The following is a 19259-nucleotide window of genomic DNA, read 5'->3' as shown; positions in this document are numbered from 1 at the left end:
TTGTTGTTGTTAGATGCAGGAAGGAAAAGCTTTGTTAAGATACCATAAAGATACCAAAAAGCAAGAAAGGCCAAACATATTCCTTTTATATGCATGATATAAAAGCACTTGCCATATTCAGTTTGAACACCTTTGGAAAATGAAAACAGCAACAGAACTGACATGATACTTGGAACTTCTCATTAGTTAAGGAGAAGTTATAACAGCCCTTGTGAGTCATGGAATTTTGTTTTTCATGTCAATTTGCAATTTGCATTGTCAGGCTATGCTTACAAATTGTATGATATTAAGTATTGTATTTTCAAATTCATGTCATGTGGTCTTAAACTATACAGCTGTACTACAGCATTACAGTATATGTGGAATGCAAGCAGGTTGTGAAAGACAATACAGTGCTTCTTTATATGGTCCCACACCTCGTGTCCTAGAAGTCTTAGTGTATAGATCAGAAAAAAAATGTCATACTCAAAAAAGACCCAGATTTACCTTTTCTTATGAGTGTGGGTGGCTCCATTTATCAGTTGAGAAAGATAGGGGAGGTGAAAACATATTACCTTTTCCTACCTTGCTGCTTGTGGAGGCAGTAATATTATAGTCTCTCTTACTGAAAAGTCTCTGATGCTTCATTATCGAAATCTGTGCTCCTTCCTTCTTTCCTGTGTTTTTAGTATAATATCAGCCAGTTGTCTTGTGTTTGCAAATGTTAAGAGTATTACTTCAATCAAGAGGTATATGTATCTATTTTTTTTCCCATAGTACATAGATGGATTATGGACTTCTTCATTGAGATGTGTTAGGGTAATTTTTGATGTCTGCTTACAGTGATTAGTTATTTTTATACTCTGGTCTGCAGTTCAGAATCTCTAATGAACATTTATGAATATCATAGGGTCGTCAAGGAATGAAAGGTGATGCTGGCCAGCCTGGACTACCAGGACGATCAGTAAGTTAATTCTTAATTTAAAAGCAAACAAACAAACAAACAAAACCCCTATTGCTACTATACACTATTCCTGATGTGGATTGGCTGCTGGACAGCTGCCTTTGACATCACTAGGAATTTTTTCATACCCTCCTAAGCAATAGTTTTGAAGACACTATCATGTTACACTTAGTAATCTGAAATGTAGAAAATTCTAAACCATTCAAAACAGAGCAAAATTAAAAGAACAGCTGTATTGAGTCAAACCAAATATACATCAGGCCAATTGTGAATGTACAAAGAAAGATTGATGGATTAGGAAAAGTACACTGATATCTACACAGTAAAGTCTCTTAACTTCTGACCACCTTGTAGATAAGTGTCTTCCTAAATTACAGGTTGCAGAACCTTTGCAGGGCACTTCTTCACTAGAGTTGTCTAATTGCCTTCTATTTTTGGAATTCAGATTTTCTTAGGCTAATGAGCTCCACAACTAATTGTGTGATTTGTTTATGCGTGCTTTCAGTCCTTAAAACTTTGAGGAATATACACTTAGACAGCAATAACATGCTAAGAGACATGCTACAGTTAAATGCACAGTGAGATGAGACAGAAACGGGGAATATAATATAATACAAGGCTGTTCAGTGTTGATTCCTACAGTAGTTGCCCTGTTCCTACAGTGCTGAGTGAGATCATTCCTGCATGTACTATTTTTGTATTTATTCCTAACCCAGAAGCTACAAGGAAGAGAATTTACAGTGACCACTATGAAGAAATGCTGTTACAAATAGAACAGAGAAAGAAGCAATAAAGGAAGAGTTAATTTTTCGTTTCTTTAGAAACACACTAACCAACGACTTTAGCACCTGTTAAAAGATTAGCTGACATCTGTTAGACATGCTTGTAAAGGGAATAATTATGATATATCTGACTTCTGGTTGTAATACTCAAAAATTATGTTTGAAATTTAAGAGAATGCAGTAAAAATGCAAGTGAGGGTGAAGACTCTTGTATCATATATATGAAATAAATTGTTCTTCCTAAACAATTTTTTAAATAAATGTCAAAAAGTGAAATTAAAGACTAATATTTAAATGTGTGCATAGACACTGGGGTAATTAGCATAGCAGATAAATTTGTTTGGTTTCTGATGCAGTTTATCATTTCTTTTTTCTCTCTAGGGAACCCCAGGCTTACCTGGTCCACCTGGCCCAGTGGGACCTCCAGGTGAAAGGGTAAGTTTTCCTCAGTTACCTTCCTGAAAGACCACATAATATGGTGGAGTGTTTTTTTTTTTTTTTTTCTTTTTTCCATTCTTTATCATAGCTTTCTGTTTTCAAGTACTTTATCAAAGAGAGTCCTTTTATCTATATCCAAACAGAAGAGGTAAATTAAAAGGACTGGAAAAACTTGCAGGTGAAAATCTCTCCAGATAACCTTAGAGTAGCAGGATACTTTCTTTAAAAATTGCAAGACTGACTGTTCTGTGTCCTGAACAGGTTCTCAGGTGCCTGCACCCGATGAGCATTGAGGTGTTCAATCCTGCTGTCTTTCACATATTGTTACTGCTGTAGGGGATCTCATGAAAGTTCTGCTTGTCTTGACATCTGCAAAATTTATGTCCTTAAACAATCTGTCTGTAACATTCTTAGTGTGAAGGTCAAGTTTTCTCCTTAGCCCTCGATTATTTGGAGCTAAGAACTTTTCTTAAGATGGAATTCTGAAATGTCTTCATAATCAAGAGCATGCTTACAGGTTGCAATCTCTCTCTTCCTTGGAACCAGCTGAGAAAATCTCTTTTGTCTTCATACTCTTGAGATGACTGAAGCAATGACTTTGACAGTCTGAAGTAATATCTGATATATGCATTTATAGTTGCGCTTTTCTGGGTATTGATAGCCAGAAATCCAAATGGAGCAGCACATGATAGACATTTGTCAAAGAACGAACCATGGGAATGTTGGGTCGTTAACAAGCCATGGATTATCACTAGTTAGTTTGGGAATGGGATTTCTTGACATTCCTTTTTGAAGGGAGAGTAGCTGGGAGGGAGATGTTCTGTTATTCATCATTTAAGTAGAAATTTCCGGTTTTCCAGTTAATCTGTAAGTGAGAGAACAGAAAAAGAAATCCTCCTCCTTGGTATACAGCAGCAATTCCTTTTCTTAAAATATTAATTTAATACATATTAATTCCATCCTCAGTTAATCAACAGCAGCTGAATATCTAAATTGGCTCAAGCTTATTGTTTCATATATAGCCTTTCCCTGCTCTAGCTGTTATGGCTGTTTTTGTAAATATCATTGTGGATAACTTTAAAAATACATGCTAGTAGTAATCAGGAGAATTGTGATTCAGTAATTCTAAGTGGGATTGCTACAATCTTAGGTTAATGTCTTATCATGCTTTTGTTTTTGAACAGGGTTTCACAGGAAAAGATGGTCCCACAGGTCCCAGAGGCCCACCAGGACCAGCGGTAAATATATAATTTTGTCTTTGGTATACAATGAATGAAGAGACTTGAGCTAACAGAGAGCCATGACAACATTTTCAAATTATGTTAAATATAAAATGGATCCTTTGTTTAATATCCCAAATGGATCTGATGAATTATTAGTAACAGGTGAGCAGTGAGGTGCTCATTCATTCACAGCCTGAATAGAGCTTCTATTCATAAATATTCAGGAGAGTTTAAGTCCCGTTTTCATTGCTTTTACCCACTTCCAGTGGTTTTGAATTTTATATTTTTTTTTTCAGTATTAAAAAAGGAAATAAGCTCTTTATCTCCTTCTTTAACCACAAACTTTTAAAGCTCTGCTAAATCTGCTGATACCAACTAGTTTCTGTGATGGACCTGGAGTTACCAGGGCAGGGTATTAATTTGGACTGCTCCTGCTTTCCCTACTGTTGTCTTTTTGTGCTACTGTGTGGATGTAGAGGTGAGATTTTATCACATAACCTAGCACTGATATTTTATTTATATTAATCTATTTGTAATGAATTTTATGGACTTGTAACGGATTTGTAAATGGATTGCACACCTGCTAGGAAAAAATTAGAAGGCACAAACATATTGTATTCCTTCAGGAACCTATCACTAAGAGATATGTGAAAATTCAGTAGATATCTCTGCATCTTTAGATTCAGAAATGCGTGTTACATAAAAGAACTTATTTCCATGAAGAATTCGTTTTTTCCTGGAGAGAATTTTTCAAGCTTGGCATATTCCAAACAGAAGAAGAAACTGATGAGAGCCCTTTTGAGTACTGCTCTGATCTTTTTAATACCACAGCACGTTTCTTATCATCACTTATACCAGAGTGGGTTTCTATAATTCATTTTACATATCTTTTGCTATAGGGTGCCCCAGGAGTTCCAGGAGTTGCTGGTCCAAGTGGAAAGCCAGGGAAACCAGGAGACCGTGGGACACCAGTAAGATAATGATACACTTGGAGTATCAATTTTAAAATTACACTGTTGGTGAATATAAAACTTACCCTTATTTTAAATGCTTGTATTGCACTTATGACAGTGGTTAATACAGTGAAGCTGACCTAAGACCACAAGTCTTCTTTCAAAAATTTTATTTTTACAGTATGACTTTTTGCTGAGTTTAATAGTTGGGGCTGGAAACTGTGGTCTCTGGTTTCCACTAAAAAGATTGTAGACTATCATGTGCCAAGACATATATTCCTACACTGCATAAGCTTGAAGAACGGGGTCAGCAAAATGGCTGGAAAGTCATGTGTGTGTGTTTGTGTAGTAAAAAAGTACATGACTGAAGATGGAAAATCTTTGGTAATGTTATATAATCACTTCTTGTTTGCAAATGTTTTGGCTTTCTACAATGTGATTTTAAGACTATTTGAGAGTAGGTTCCATGGATTTTATTCAAACCTCTAAAGTAAGTACACTTTTAAAAGGGTGAAAGATCAACAGTTTCAGAAGAAATTTGAACTGGATTCATTTATAGGATCTCTGAGAAATTATGTTTGATCCAGGTGTGGAGACAACAACTAAAATGTGAAATCATTCATTTTTTGGTATCTTAATGTCTGTTAGTCAGCAAAAATTTTCCATCCCACTTCAATGCCTTGAAGTATATGGCAGATAGATAATTTGGAGGAATACATACAATAGGGTAGGCAGCTTGATGATTAGGAACTTTAAGTTCCTAGGAGCATCAGGGAGCTGGGTTGTTTTCTCATACTTTTGCTGAAATGTCTGCATTTGTCAGCCTGTATATCCCATTTTCCTTGCAGTAGAGGACACTAGATATTTTAGAAATGATTTTAAGCTGCTTCATGTAATATTTGTGATAGGTTATATGGTTGATGAACACAGCTGGGACATAAAGTGCTGTGGTTTACCAACAAATGAGCACCAAAGTACCAGGTTTATCTGAATTTTCCTTCACCTTGGATACCGAGTTGCTGCCCATTGCAGCAGAACAGATATTTTGAAGGTAAATAATGTGACTAGAAGGGAATCTGCTTATAAGGCAGTCAGTGCCTGTCTAAGCACCATGCATAGGTTTTCCTATGCTGAGTTCCTTTCAGCTAGAATTTGTCTTTTTCCGATTATTTTGCTCCTTGTAATGTGACACTGTGCATCGTATTTAGCAATTCTTATGTTTCTAGTACAGATCCCAGCAGGAATTCTGGCTTGCACCTTGCACAGATGTTTTATCAAACTCCTGGTGGACAGAATTTCAATGCTTTCCTTTGTGTCCTGCATTAGAATACCAAAGGTGCAGCCTCATGGCCAAGTGCAACTTGTAATGTCCTGAGTCATAGCTCATGCCTGGCTGAATTTGTAACTTCATGTCCTGGAGACAAATAAGGAGGCTTCACATTGCTGCTGAGAAATACAAATAATTCTCAACTAGATCATGCCATTTTTAATTCTATCTAAACAATCTGTAAGGTTTCACAAGTAAGATTATAGACCCCTACAAAGTACAGCACAGAACATCCAGACCAAGAATACACTGTTGCATGAAAATTAAAGTTTTTTTTTCCCATTGAATGTAGTCAATTGAAGCTCTTTCCTTATGTGTGAAAAACCACTAAGGTGCTAAGCTGAGGCAGACCGCACCACTAATGTGTCTGTAAACACAAAATCATAGGATCATCATAGAATGGCCTGGGTTGAAAAGGACCACAATGATCATCTAGTTTCAAGCCCCTGCAATGTGCAGGGTCTCCAACCACCAGACCAGGCTGCCCAGAGCCACATCCAGACTGGCCTTGAATGTGTGAAAAACTGCCTCCTAATATCTAACCTAAACCTCCTCTGTCTCAGTTTAAAACCATCCCTCTTTGTCCTATCACTGTCCAACATTTCTCTGTCTCAGCACATACTGACACTGAAACAAGTTGAAGCTTAAGGCATTAACTCTACTGTCATGGAAATAGGAAATCTGACATTATAATCTGCTTTTCAGGTACTTCCAGGAGAAACATTTGTGGGTTTTCAGTGTAGTGCCAAAATGACTGAGAAAGGAAGAGCATAACTGAGTCAATAATCTATACAGTTTATTCTAGAAAAGGCTGAAATATCTTTCATCTGCCTTTCTGGTTAGTGAGAGAGAATTAGGTATTACTAAGCCAACACACATATATCATGTGGTAAAAACCTCCAAGGCTAAGAAAGGGCTGTTAAGCTTGAAGAGGATACTGGATGAAGAAGAAATGGCTGTACACTTTCTATGTATAAATGTAATGGAAAATAGAAGGTTTTGGACTATCAAAGTAGAGAAATGATTGGTACTGTTTGTAGGCATGAGGAAAAAAATACAGAAATGAATGAGTGAGCAGACTTCCTTCTTATGGTGGAGCTGTCTTGCTAATAAAACAGACTTTGTGCTTGTGACAACAGGGTCTGACTTTGTTGATCTAGGAAATCCTAAGGAAACAGTGCAAGACTTTTATGTTTTATATATAAGGTGCTATTAGGACTGACGGTTCCAGAACCAAACAGACTGTGAAAACTTAAAGGGTAATCTTAAGCTCATAAAGGAGACGTTTGTTCTGAGTCAAATACATTTTTTTTAAGCATTTTCCATTCTCTGCTGGAGTGTAGTCACTAGTTTTGCATCGAGCTATGCAGAGATCCTAGATGAGGTATCAAAAAGATGGTGCTTTGAAAGCAGAAAAGTGGCGTATCTTGTGGGTAGCAAGCATTCATTTGGGGAAAACAATTGAATGCATTATCTTTTAAAGTGAAAATAGGAACTTTCTTTTGTTTTGTCTATCTTCAGCTGTAGAATTCTGCTGCAGCCCCAGCCTTCATCCCACAGCTCAGAAAAATCCCACATGCAGCACAAACTAGCATTTCCTTGTGCTGACCCCAAGTGACTCCTTCAGCACAGGATATCAACAAAGTAGAATGTCAGCAGCAGCTGCTGCTTCTCAAAATGCTGGTGAACATTTGGTAAATTGCCTGGTTTCATCTATTAAAAGAAAATAAACTGAAATTCAGAAGAATGTAGCCAAGTGGGAGGAAGATGCAAATAGCAACTCAATAATTGCAGTTGTAATTATCTTTTTGAAATCATGTCTCCAATATACCCAAGTGAAAAATGAACTTTGTTGCTAACATAGGCAGTCATCTTCTAATTTTTATGTTTTAAGATTAGGTAGGAATAGCCTAGGTGTTTCCAACCATAAGTCTAAGTCACTGTCTCTTTGCAAGGTCACAAATTGAATAATGAGGCTCAGTGGATTTCAGTGAATTGTAAAGTTGACTGTATATTGCTTACAGTTAATGAATAGCCTCAGCATTTTTCTAGCTGGAGGACATTTGTTTGCAGTGCATTGGAGCAAGTTTTGCCTTTGTTACTGGAGCAACATCTTGTCTTACCATCATGGCTTTTGGCTGAAGGCAGTCTGAAGAACTCTTGACTAGTTGGAAAAAATAGTTTCAGAAATAGAATATAACCTTAAACATTTTAAGCTTGTTGCTTATTTTATTTTATCTTTATTTTATTTTATCTTTATTTTATTTTATCTTTATTTTATTTTATTTTATTTTATTTTATTTTATTTTATTTTATTTTATTTTATTTTATTTTATTTTCTCATTTGAAGAGGGCATTTTAAGGAATTAAAATATTGCCATGACAATGAACTAGAAATCGGAGTCTAATAATCTGATTTCTAAAGATTGCACTTAACTAGTGAGTGAAGATACAGTGGTTGAGTAGTTTCTGGTCAAAACAACAACAAAGTTGTTCTATCAAAGCCTTGAGAGGAATGACAATAAAATGAGTAGGAATTAGAAATGTGTACTCAGCAGAAAAAATTCAAGTAAATAGACTTTCATGAAATTGCAAAAACTGCTAAATTGTAAGCAGGAGGAGAAGAGCACCAGGTTATTTGTTAATAATTTATGCAGTAAAAAATCTGTAATTTTAATCAATAGATATTTCAGAGACATGGTAGTTAGAACCAAGACATTAGGTAGAACCAAGACAAGTCTGTTGAACTGAGAATCCAAGTACAGATCTTTTAGAGGTTCAGGACATCAACATTTAGCACAGATTTTCATTAGAAAATAACAGATAACAGTGTAACATTTTCCTAGTGGTTTTAATTGTTGAAGTTTATTTTGCTTATGGCACTTACAGATCTGTGGTCTGTTTCATCATATGGCTTTGTTGAAGGATAGACCTTTTTTTCCTGTTGTCTTCACAGAAAAATAATATAAATGAATCATAGAATCACAGAATGGTTTGGGTTGGGAAAGACCTTTAAGATCATCTATTTCCAGCCGCCTGCTGTAGGCAGGGACACCTCTGGTTGCTCCATGCTCCATCCAACCTGGTCTTGAATGCTTTCAGGGAGGGGACATTCACAACCTCTCTGGATAACCTGTTCCAGTGCCTCACCACCCTCACAGAAAAGAATTTTTTCATAATATCTAGCCTATTAGGATGAAATGAAATAATAAAGAATGAATCAGTGATGAAAGATAAATGAAAAAAAAAATGAAAAAGACAAAAGAGAGAGAATATGCCTCAGTTTTATTGGCGTATGGGATGCATATTCGTAACTGTCTCTTTAGCAAACTGTCTTTTAGTAATTGTCATCTTTAGCAAAGTGATGCTTTCATAGTCTGACCATTCCAAATATTTCTCTGAGTCTATATAGTTAATTTTGCATGAATGAGTATGATGCAAATAAATTATATAACGACTGCTTAACTCATTAATGCTTCATGTCTTCCATAGCATGTTAGAGGGAAAGTGCATGTATCACTGCTGCAGAGAAGTTCGGACAGCATACTGTGTTCACACCTTGACATAGCTCATGGGATTTTTTGGTCCAAAACCTTGATGGAAATTTATGAAACAATGCCACTGTATTTGAACTGTATTCTCCATGACTGCAGTGGAATGTTTTGTTGTCTTGTGTGGAAATTTATTTGTGGGTACTGTAAGAATGTTATGAAAAACAGCTGCAGCCCACACAGCCTTTGCTTTGCTAATAGCGGTAAACAGACTCCTTAAAGAAATATTAAGATGTAAAAAACAGCAATACTTAGGTGTCTGTGTACCTATGTGGAGAGCACTGGAAATATACTTTATGCTCAAATTTTAATTTAATCTACAAGTAAAAACTTATTTGAACTCACAGTAGTACCTTTTTGCTGAACTAACAAGTGGTGTGCTTTGAACATATGGCAGATGAATTTAGGACAGATGTTTAGAAAGCTGTGGCTTAACTCTGCTTGCACTGAAATCACCTGTAAAACTCACACTGGCCACTTCAGGAAACATTGTTTAGGGTGAAGTTTTATTTGTGTAACTCTGGAATTTGTCACACACATGGCATTTACCTCTGTGAATACTGAAGAGCATTGGAAGGGCCATATGTATGACAGCTCCCTAAGCAGGACTTGTGGTAAATACAGGGTTGGTTTTATTATTATTTTCTTTAATAATATATTTCTTTTGTATTTCTGATGTCAAAACTGAAAGAGGAGTTTTAAAACACTTTGCAGATTTTTAAATATCTCAGAGTGACCCAGTGACTAAAGCCAAGTTGACTGTGAATGTGATGTTCTCTTATTTTAAATGGGTATCTACAATTTTTACTGTGGCCAATATCACATAAAATAGGCCAAAATAAGCCATAAAAATTCTTCTAAGATCACCACTGTTTATTTTGAAAATCTTTACAATTCCATCATATCATATCAAGCATTGCAATTAAATTTTCCTAAGAAAATATGGCTTTCTCTCTTGATGCTTTTCTTCACTAGCAGTGGAATGCAACCATAAGAATAAAATCTCAGGCACTGTGCGGGAGGTGCTTGCACAACTGTGTTTGTAGAGTAAATTGTGTGTGCATATGTCTAGTTCACACTTAAAAACATCTTTACGGTAAGATGGTATGATGTTTTTCCAGCAACAGACACACACATATACATATAAATTAGAATCAATCCTCCTGGTTGGTTTCTTATACAATACTTTTGAAAATGAAAGAAACTAAAACAGTATTCAAAGGCAGACAGAAATAGCTTTAGGCAACAATTAGTACTTTGCAAATGCTGACAACTATAAAGCAGCTCTAGTTATTCTAAGACTAGAAACACTTGCAAGATGGTGGGGAAGCTGTCACAATAAATAGAATAAGCACTTAAAGTTATCTCTGTCTTCCGTATTATCTGTGCATAGCACTCTTAACACAGCTAGTTTCTTTAGTGTGGGTTCAAGGAGACAGCTACCCCTTCCTAGACACATACTATTCTTCCTATCTTTTCTGCTTTAATTCTCAGTTGGCTTAAGACTTAAAATAAACAGTCACATATAAATCATACAAGGATATTCAACATATACAGAAATGTGTGGCTAGAAATTCAGCTTTAAAACTTCCAGTGTGTTCCTCTGTCAGAAGATATCAGCTTCTTTGTCCCTCATTTGAATTTTTTCTTCCGGTCTTTTTCTTCTCCATCTGCGTGTTTGATTATGCACAGAAGATGACTGCTTGTCCCTTCTTTCTTGGCTCCTCCTTTAGCATCTCTGAAATACAAAGTTCAAGGAGGACCAGGTCTGCCTTCTTGAGAGTCAGAAGGTTTTCTGGAACTGCATGTCCCAGGGCTGCTTCACCCCAGGAGTGATTAAGCTTTTACTTGACAGAATGTGGCTTGAGATGCATTGATCTGATGAATCCCTTTCCTGGACCAAAAACCTATGTTATTTAGTGAAAAGTTCCCAAGTATCAATGGACATAATTTGGTTTAATTTAATGATTTGAAAACCACTTGAAAATAGAAGATCCATGGCACAATTAGAATCTATACATCATACATAAACGTCTGTCTTACCTAATTTCTAGGTGAGAAAGCTTTACCTAGCAGATGCTTGAGTACTTAGTACATCTGATAGATGTCTTTGTCTGTCTTGGTGTAGTTCTTCTAGATAATAGCTCTGAAGTACAGGACTTAGTATTCTTAAAATGTGTTTTTTTTTTTTTCCCCTGTACTAAGTAATATTTCTACTTTGGACCACCTTTGTTTATGTTCCTGTGCAAGTATGCTGCCATCTATTTTGTAGTATGAAATAATAGCTGTAATATTTTTGCTTTAGGGTACACCTGGAATGAAGGGAGAAAAAGGTGACAGAGTAAGTCTACTTTAAACTCATTTTCTGTTAGATCATTTTAATGAAGCACTATCTCTGTAAAAGCACAGATACTTTGTAACAGAACCCTTGTTTTGATTTTGACTGTTTAGGGTGACATTGCTTCTCAGAACATGATGCGAGCAGTTGCAAGACAAGTTTGTGAACAACTGATAAATGGTAAACAGTGTTGCTTGCTTTGCTTCTCATACTAATCTATTAGATTCCTTGTTAAAAGAGAAAACAGTGATTCACATTGAAGGTAAGGGATACTGGCTGCACACCAAAACAAGCTTGAGTAATATGATGGTTGTCCAGTGCCAGTGATTTGGTGGAAAAATGTTATTAAGTATACGTTTTCACATTAATCAGGTCTTATCTTCAGGAGGAGGGAATCTGTGAGAAAAGCAGGTACTTTACTAGTGGGAAATGACAGATGAGCTTTGGGCAAATACTGTGCTCAAGGTCAGCTGTTCTATGCAAGTAAAAATGATATTTCTTTCAGTAAGGACACCAAATAGAATTCCAGTCCTCTACTGCCACACAGGGAATAGTTACAGAGTGCAGCTCTGCATCCCATGAAAGCGTGGTTAAGGGTTATGCTGGGATTGGTGCATGGCACAAATCAGGGAGGAATAGATGTGGCCCCTCACATAATGGGCTCCTTTCTGCATAGCTACACAATGCTGTTGGTCTTGTTCAAAAACAATTTTCTTTGAAAATTAAATTCATGAACATCACAGTGTCCTGCTTGATCTACACAAGTAATTTATCCCATGTCTGTGAAAACTTCAGAGCTTTAAGACTGCACAGAAATGTGATCCTCTTCCCTGTTTGAACTGGGACAAGTCCTTTCTGTTCTTCAGAGTAGAAACAATGTCTGACTACAGCTCTGAGGAGAAAGCAGATTGTAAACAACTGCTTATTTTGTGACTTTAATTGCTTTAGAATCAGTTTTTGTTAATGTTGTCAGCTTCCAGAGTTCCACTTACCCTCCTTTTTTCCCTCCTCCATTTATTTCAAGCCTTCTTATCAGACATTCATCTTAAGTTTTCCTAATTAATCAGGGCCAATTCAGCACTAATTTTTGGAATGGTCATAAGGAGAGGATTTAATGAAGAGATTCCTTCCTACTCTGAGAAAAGACTTTCATGCATTTCACATGATTTACTGAAGTATTCTCTTTCATTTTTAAGGCCAAATGAGTCGATTCAATCAAATGTTGAATCAAATCCCGAACGATTATTATTCAAATCGTAACCAGCCAGGGCCACCAGGACCACCTGGTCCTCCAGGAGCTGCTGGGACAAGAGGAGAGCCTGGACCTGGAGGAAGACCAGGATTCCCAGGACCTCCTGGGGTCCAAGGACCACCTGGTGAAAGAGGTAATATCCAAGGCATCTGTATATTTCACAATGGATGTAGTGGAGTGGCTGCCAGAAGAGAAGTCTGATCCCTTTGCCATGTCAGACTATGAAGCCCACACTTAAGCCAGTTAGGTCAGTTGGATTGCTTGAGAAATGTTGATGTCCTGGAGGACAAGGTTAATTACACCAGTGCTGTCTTCTGTCTTTCCCTTGCTCATGTTTCATAAAACACAAGCTGGTGTAATTTTTTGGCTGCTGTATCAAGCATGAACAGGATATCCCAGGAAAGAGAATGTTCTCAGAACATTTCTGGCATTAAGCAGCTACATCTTGAAAGGCTGTTTGAAGTAGCACAACTCTTTGCAGAATAGTCATCTGATTAAGAGAGAAAGTGAGTCTTTACAAAGAACAAAAAGGAGTTGAAAGAATTAGTTCTATGTCGTTGGCCCTTTGGACTACCCTGAGAGAGGGACACAATTCTAAATAGAATTTGAGCATATGCCTATATCTAATTTGTGGCTATCTTGGATCACTGCAGTGACATAAAGTTTCTGTGCCGTATTGCGGTGTTGCCTTTGCTTATTCCAGCTACTCAACTGTAGTATAGTCTTAGTGATATGCTTTCTAGCATAAATTTTACTCTCGTCTTTAAAAGAAGACCTGGATTAAAGCAAGAAATATTGAATTTCTGAATTCTACTCTTTTCTGAATGTTGTTTCTTCATAACTGTTTCTAAGAAAGTGTAAAGCATACTTTATATCAGAACTGTGCAAGCCTGAAAACACCTTCTGTTAGCATTTTAAAATAATAAGGTTCTGTGACATTTTAAGTGTCTCAAAGACTGTTCTATGTTTTGAAAAAATTTTGTTTGTACTAAATTACTCTACATCCTACTTTGGTTTTAGGTTAGTGTATTTATATCCAAATTAAGTATTTCCCTGAGTACACACTGGGACATCTGTACAAAATAAGGTTTGACCAGCTCTATTCTATTAAATAATTGGAACTAAATATTAATATTAGTGAGTGAGCGTGAAGAAATATTTATTGATGTTGTTTCCTTTCCTTGGTTTTTATTGCTTTTTAAAAAAATTCTGTAGGAATGCCTGGAGAGAAAGGCGAAAGAGGGACCGGATCTCAGGGACCACGAGGTTTGCCAGGACCACCTGGTAAATATTTTTCATTTTAATTAAAATCAGATTACAGTAAAGTAGGAGAAAAGGCAACATTTCTTCATAGGGAACCAGACTCTGTATGGTGAAAGAATGTGCTTTACTTTGTGCTTTGTTTTTGGTTTTTATTAGAATTTACTGGGAGCCTCTGCAGAAATGGGCAATTTTAGAGACTTTTGGATATGGCTAGTAGATATTTGTCTTTCCTTTGCAGATTAATCTTCTGGCGTGCTTGTTTGTGTGAAAGTGTGAAATTTCATGAAAATACACTGTACAAATTCAGAGTGTCTGGATCCATTTTTTTACTTTAATTTGTAATTACAGAACTGCAAGTTGTCTAAGAACTACAAAATAAGCCCATATACAGAATCACTAGATGTTAGAGTTTGAGGATTTCAAAGTTGCTTTTGCTCTTTCTGTTATGAGTTCTGTTCACTGATGCCTTAGCTGAAATTAACTGCATCATTTGTTTCTGCTTTTAGTTCACTAGGCTAAATATGTTTTTTTTGTTACAAGACTCATAAGGTGCTTGCAGCAAATTGTAGCCACGGTTACTCAAAGCTTTGCTTTTCTGCTAACTATAGTAAGACCTGTTCCAAAAAAAACATTACCTCATCTATCCTAGGGCTGCAGGGTAGCAGAATTAATGTACTCCCGTATTTTAATTGAAATCCAGTGTGTTTGTCTAATCTAGTAGCTTCCCTTGAGATCTTCCTATCTTACACAGAGGGGAAATAAACCAGAGAATTCATTGATGTTTCTTACTTGGCTGGAACCTTACTGAATCAGTTTCCATGAAAAAAATCCTTATGTAAGCCACACACAGGGAAGCAACTAATGATGAGTCATATTTCTAGTTTTGTTTTTCTTTCTGTTGACCCTCATATAGCTATAAAATGCAAATGTTTTCTCACCAAAGACTTTGTAGTCTAGACAGCAGTAATGTTAGTTGTTTTTATCAAGCTGACTCTTAAAAGAAATAACCCCCCCAACCTTTCAATTCTAAAATTAGGTCCACAGGGAGAATCCAGAACAGGTCCACCAGGCTCCACAGGATCACGAGGACCACCCGGGCCTCCAGGTCGTCCTGGAAATGCGGGTATTCGAGGTCCTCCTGGGCCACCAGGATATTGTGATTCATCCCAATGTGCTAGCATTCCTTACAATGGCCAAGGATTCCCAGGTAGGTTATGAATGACCAAATTGCTCTTTGTCACAAATAGCCTTCACAGATGTGGCTGTTCATATTGAGTTGCTTTACATGAGACAGTCCTGCTGGCCTGGACGTACTGAATAGAGGAAAAAGCTGCAATGAGCAGGCCTGCCTCACTGTAATGTGCAGGCGTATGAGCAGCCATGTGTACTTGGGTGCAGATTTAGTTGATGTTATGTGTGATTCACTTTAAATAGGAAGTAGAAACAAAGTTTTTTTTTTTTTTTTCTCATTAGCATAGAAGGTTAGTAGTTGACAATGTTGCACATAGGATTTAAGTGACCATTTTCTCTTCTTCTTTTTCCCCCTCTCCCCACCCCTTCCAATCTTCTTCAGAACAAGGTTGAATTCTCCATGTTTCTCTTGAAAAATAAAAAGAATGCTGTGGCTGGCAATTTCCGTGTGTCTCTTTTTGAGCAATGTCAGGATTATTTATACCAAATTTATACCTGAAATCAAAATTTTCCACAAAGGAAATCCATTTGGTGATACAGTGCAACTGAAAAACACCACTGTCCTACAATTTCTGCTGAGTTAAACACCATGGAGTCTCTGACTAGCCCTGGGTCATACCAGCCTTCTACTCTGTGATGATTCTTAAAACAGTAGGCTGCTTCTGGAACCAAATACAGGGTCACCAATTCTGACTGGAAAGATTCCAATATGTTTTAATGTGGGGATCCTGCAGGACCACACTATCGTTAACAAATTAATAAGTATGCATTGCAACATCTCATTAGTGTATGTGATTAGTGTATGTGATACTACTATTGAATATGGTTTGCTGTTAGTATATTGTGCATGAAAAAAAAAATAATATATATATATATGTACACACTTGCAGACTAAGTGCTGCTGGCCAAAGAGCCAGATGGTTGTGAATATCTCACAAAACTCTTATTTAAATGAAAAAGGAAGAAAATTGTGCCTATGATTCAGCAGTGTTCTTCTTTCTAGTAAGCAGATATGTATACATATATAAATATATGCCTATAAATTAACTGTTATGTATTTAGTTGGATGAAAGTATGTTTTTGCACATCAGATGGACTTTTTAAAAGACTAACATCATCTTTGACCTGTTTCAGGTTTCGGCTAACACATTTTCTAAGTCGCCAGTGCTGCTTACAGTTTGAATACATGAAAATCCTGTTTCTGAGATGTTTGCGCACGTGCTTATTAGAAAATGAGTCTGTATGGATATTTCACCACGGATATGGTTTTTGAACCATGTTGGCCTCATAGAATGGGGAGATTCCTTTTACTAACACAACTTGTGAATGAGATAAAGGACAGTGATGTCAATTCATTAAGCCTGTTGCATTTCAGTAATATAAAGTAGACAGTCTTTCTTTTTTAAAAAAAAGACCCAGACCATCTAAAGTCTCAGTGGTGAAGGAGGCTTATAAAACTACTAACCAGCAAAGGTAATGCCTTTTGAAGAGACAGACTTAACCCAGTAAATGAGAAATGACTTATGTAAATAGTAAACTAATTGTGGCTTGTAAATGATTTGTATGGGACCGTACCCACTAAAATCGGTTAACAGCTCTATGTGATGCTTTTGCATAAAAGCCTGCTGCTGCTTGCTGTATGCCAGAATAACATCCTTGACAACGTAAGAAATCTATCTGTCTGTTGCTTGTTATCAACAAGTCAGAATCGGGGCATGTGCATTTTTTTTTATATGTAATCTTGCTGGATTCTGTAGCTGCAGTTATAAGTACAAAAGATTTATAATTATTTTTTCTTCTGTTTTGCTGTAGTTTTTGGTGTTCCTGAAGCACCAGCTGTAACTCGCTTTGTTTCGAGGAACAGCACAAGAGAATGACATGTACTGTATATTGCCGCTGGTGATAGTTACGTGTACATTTATTTTCCCATTCTCAGAGAAAATTAGTTCATGCTGAGCCCACCTGTCCATTTTACATACTCCATGTGTTCTATTAATTACACGGTATAAAATAAAGTCCAGTGCTTGGGTTTCCTGAATTAGCTGTAAAATAATAATTTTATTTGCTTTGCTTTGTTTGTTTGTTGTGTGGTGTTTTGTTTTTTTTTTTTAACAATAATCGGTCCCTTGCATAATTTAAGACTCTGCAATGTTTTGTGTACTATAAATACAAAGCCTTTCAAAATTAATTTTTAAGTTTTTAATATTTTGCTGCCAAAGTTATTCATGAACAAAACTGAAAAGTGCCCCCATGAACTGTTAATTTATATATTTATTATATGGAAATAAGATTGGACTAACATTGTGTAGACAAACTAACTGTCATGGTATTTGTGGATTCAAAGACATTCGATAACTATAATGTTCAATCGGACAACTATTTTCAACCAGAACCATACGTGCCTGAAAGCGGACCCTATCAGCCTGAAGGTGAACCCTTCATAGTCCCTATGGAGTCAGAAAGGAGAGAGGACGAGTATGAGGACTATGGAGTTGAAATGCATTCACCAGAGTACCCTGAGCACATGCGCTGGAAAAGATCGCTGTCAAGACAAGCAAAAACAAAGCCATAAAAGATCTCTGTCTTGCTTTGTGTTTTTCTGGGGGGTTTGGTTGGTGGTTTTTGGTTTTGCTATACTTGCATTTGCAGATACACGCAGGGAGAGTGCATCTTTTTTTTGGCAATACTATAGCTTTCTGGTCTTCTCATATCAGACGCACCCTTGTTCTGTATCTCGCTTGTGTGGGGATAGCAATATGTGTAACTAGCAAATTTGTTATGCTCTGGGCATGCTTGTAAAATATTATTGCTTACAGGGGCTGCATATTGGTTAATATCTGCATTCAATTATCCCAGGGCTGCCTTTTTCTTAAAATAATGTAAAAAAAAAAAAAAAGAAAAAAAAAAAAAGAAAAAAAAAAGAAAAAAAGAAAACGAACAAACAAAAACCAAACCAAAACAAAAATAACCACAGAGCTGCTGCAAGTTTTTTGAGGACTGTCTGCTTTAGCTCTACATTTTTTTTTCTTTTTCAAATGCATGTTTGCAGTTCAGTCAGGTCACAAGTCTGCATTATCTAGCTGAATAAGAAAGCCCAAACTTCTCTATCCTTCCAATATCACTGTCATTTTCTTCTATTCCTAGTTACACTTTGCAGAGCATATACTGCTCTTATACATCTCCTTTAAACACCACAAACATTAAGTAGCTGAAATCTTTGTATCAATGGATACAGTTTAATAATGCCTGAAATCTCCTTGTTTGTAGACACAGCAACATTTATGCCAAATTGCAGTCAATCCTGCAGAGATGGAATTGCATGTTTATGTTGTATATTTAGTATGGAATTTGTTTTTCAGAATACAGTGTTTCATAGTTATCAAAAGCAGTTGGAAATTGTTTGCAAGACTATGGATATAGAATTGCTGCTTTTATATTTTAACTGCAAATTGTGAATTTCACTGCCTTATATTATTTATTTCTGAAATGAAAGAGGCATTTTTCAATAAAACTACTGAAAATTTATATGTGGTTATTCACCTTTTTTTGAAAGGCCAGTTGAGACTGATGCCTGTGTGTTCTGTTTGGTAGTGATATTTATTCCATCATTTGGAAATGCCAGGTGTCAAAAATCAACTAGAATGGGAGAAGTCTTAAAATCACTATTTGGGTTGTGGTATCTTGAGGTTGGTGGATGAAAGCAGGAGAGGTTTCCACTGTTTGAGGTATGAATACGACTTTTAACAAAATTCAGTCTGTGATGCATTTGGTGAAAAAAATGAGAGAGGCTCACCAGCCTCAGGTGTTTTTTTTTTTTTTTTTCCTGTTTGGTGTTTCTGATGGATGGTTGTTTCAGCCAGAGAGAATCTTTACCTCAGGAACTACCCGGACTGCAGCAAGTTGCTAAAGCCAAACAATTCTTCATGTGAAATGAGCAGCTGTGGCAGCACTCAGTCCAGTGTTAGCAAATAGCTTGGGTCAGTAGAGGTGTTTGGTGT

The 19259-nt window shown here is 36.5% G+C and overlaps 1 protein-coding gene across 5 annotated transcripts in view; it reads left to right on the top strand.

The window, feature by feature from the left end:
• COL12A1 (collagen type XII alpha 1 chain) overlaps window positions 1-18786 on the top strand; it is a 104821-nt gene extending 86035 nt beyond the window's left edge. For 3 of the 5 annotated variants that reach the window (XM_052678833.1, XM_052678822.1, XM_052678863.1), the window contains 10 exons: window positions 890-943; window positions 2107-2160; window positions 3348-3401; window positions 4286-4357; window positions 11523-11558; window positions 11669-11735; window positions 12752-12940; window positions 14023-14091; window positions 15107-15277; window positions 16396-18786. In XM_052678833.1, the coding sequence (XP_052534793.1) occupies window positions 890-943; window positions 2107-2160; window positions 3348-3401; window positions 4286-4357; window positions 11523-11558; window positions 11669-11735; window positions 12752-12940; window positions 14023-14091; window positions 15107-15277; window positions 16396-16406 (777 nt within the window). In that variant the 3' untranslated portion in view covers window positions 16407-18786. The other 2 variants (XM_052678844.1, XM_052678854.1) reach the window with 2 other exon arrangements.
• Window positions 18787-19259: the final 473 nt, after the last annotated feature.

The sequence above is a fragment of the Tympanuchus pallidicinctus genome, unplaced genomic scaffold, assembly GCF_026119805.1.
Source record: "Tympanuchus pallidicinctus isolate F22 unplaced genomic scaffold, pur_lepc_1.0 scaffold1, whole genome shotgun sequence".
Lineage (NCBI taxonomy): Eukaryota > Metazoa > Chordata > Aves > Galliformes > Phasianidae > Tympanuchus > Tympanuchus pallidicinctus.
The sequence above is the reverse complement of the archived record's forward strand: the minus strand, read 5'-3'. Positions and strand labels throughout refer to the sequence as shown.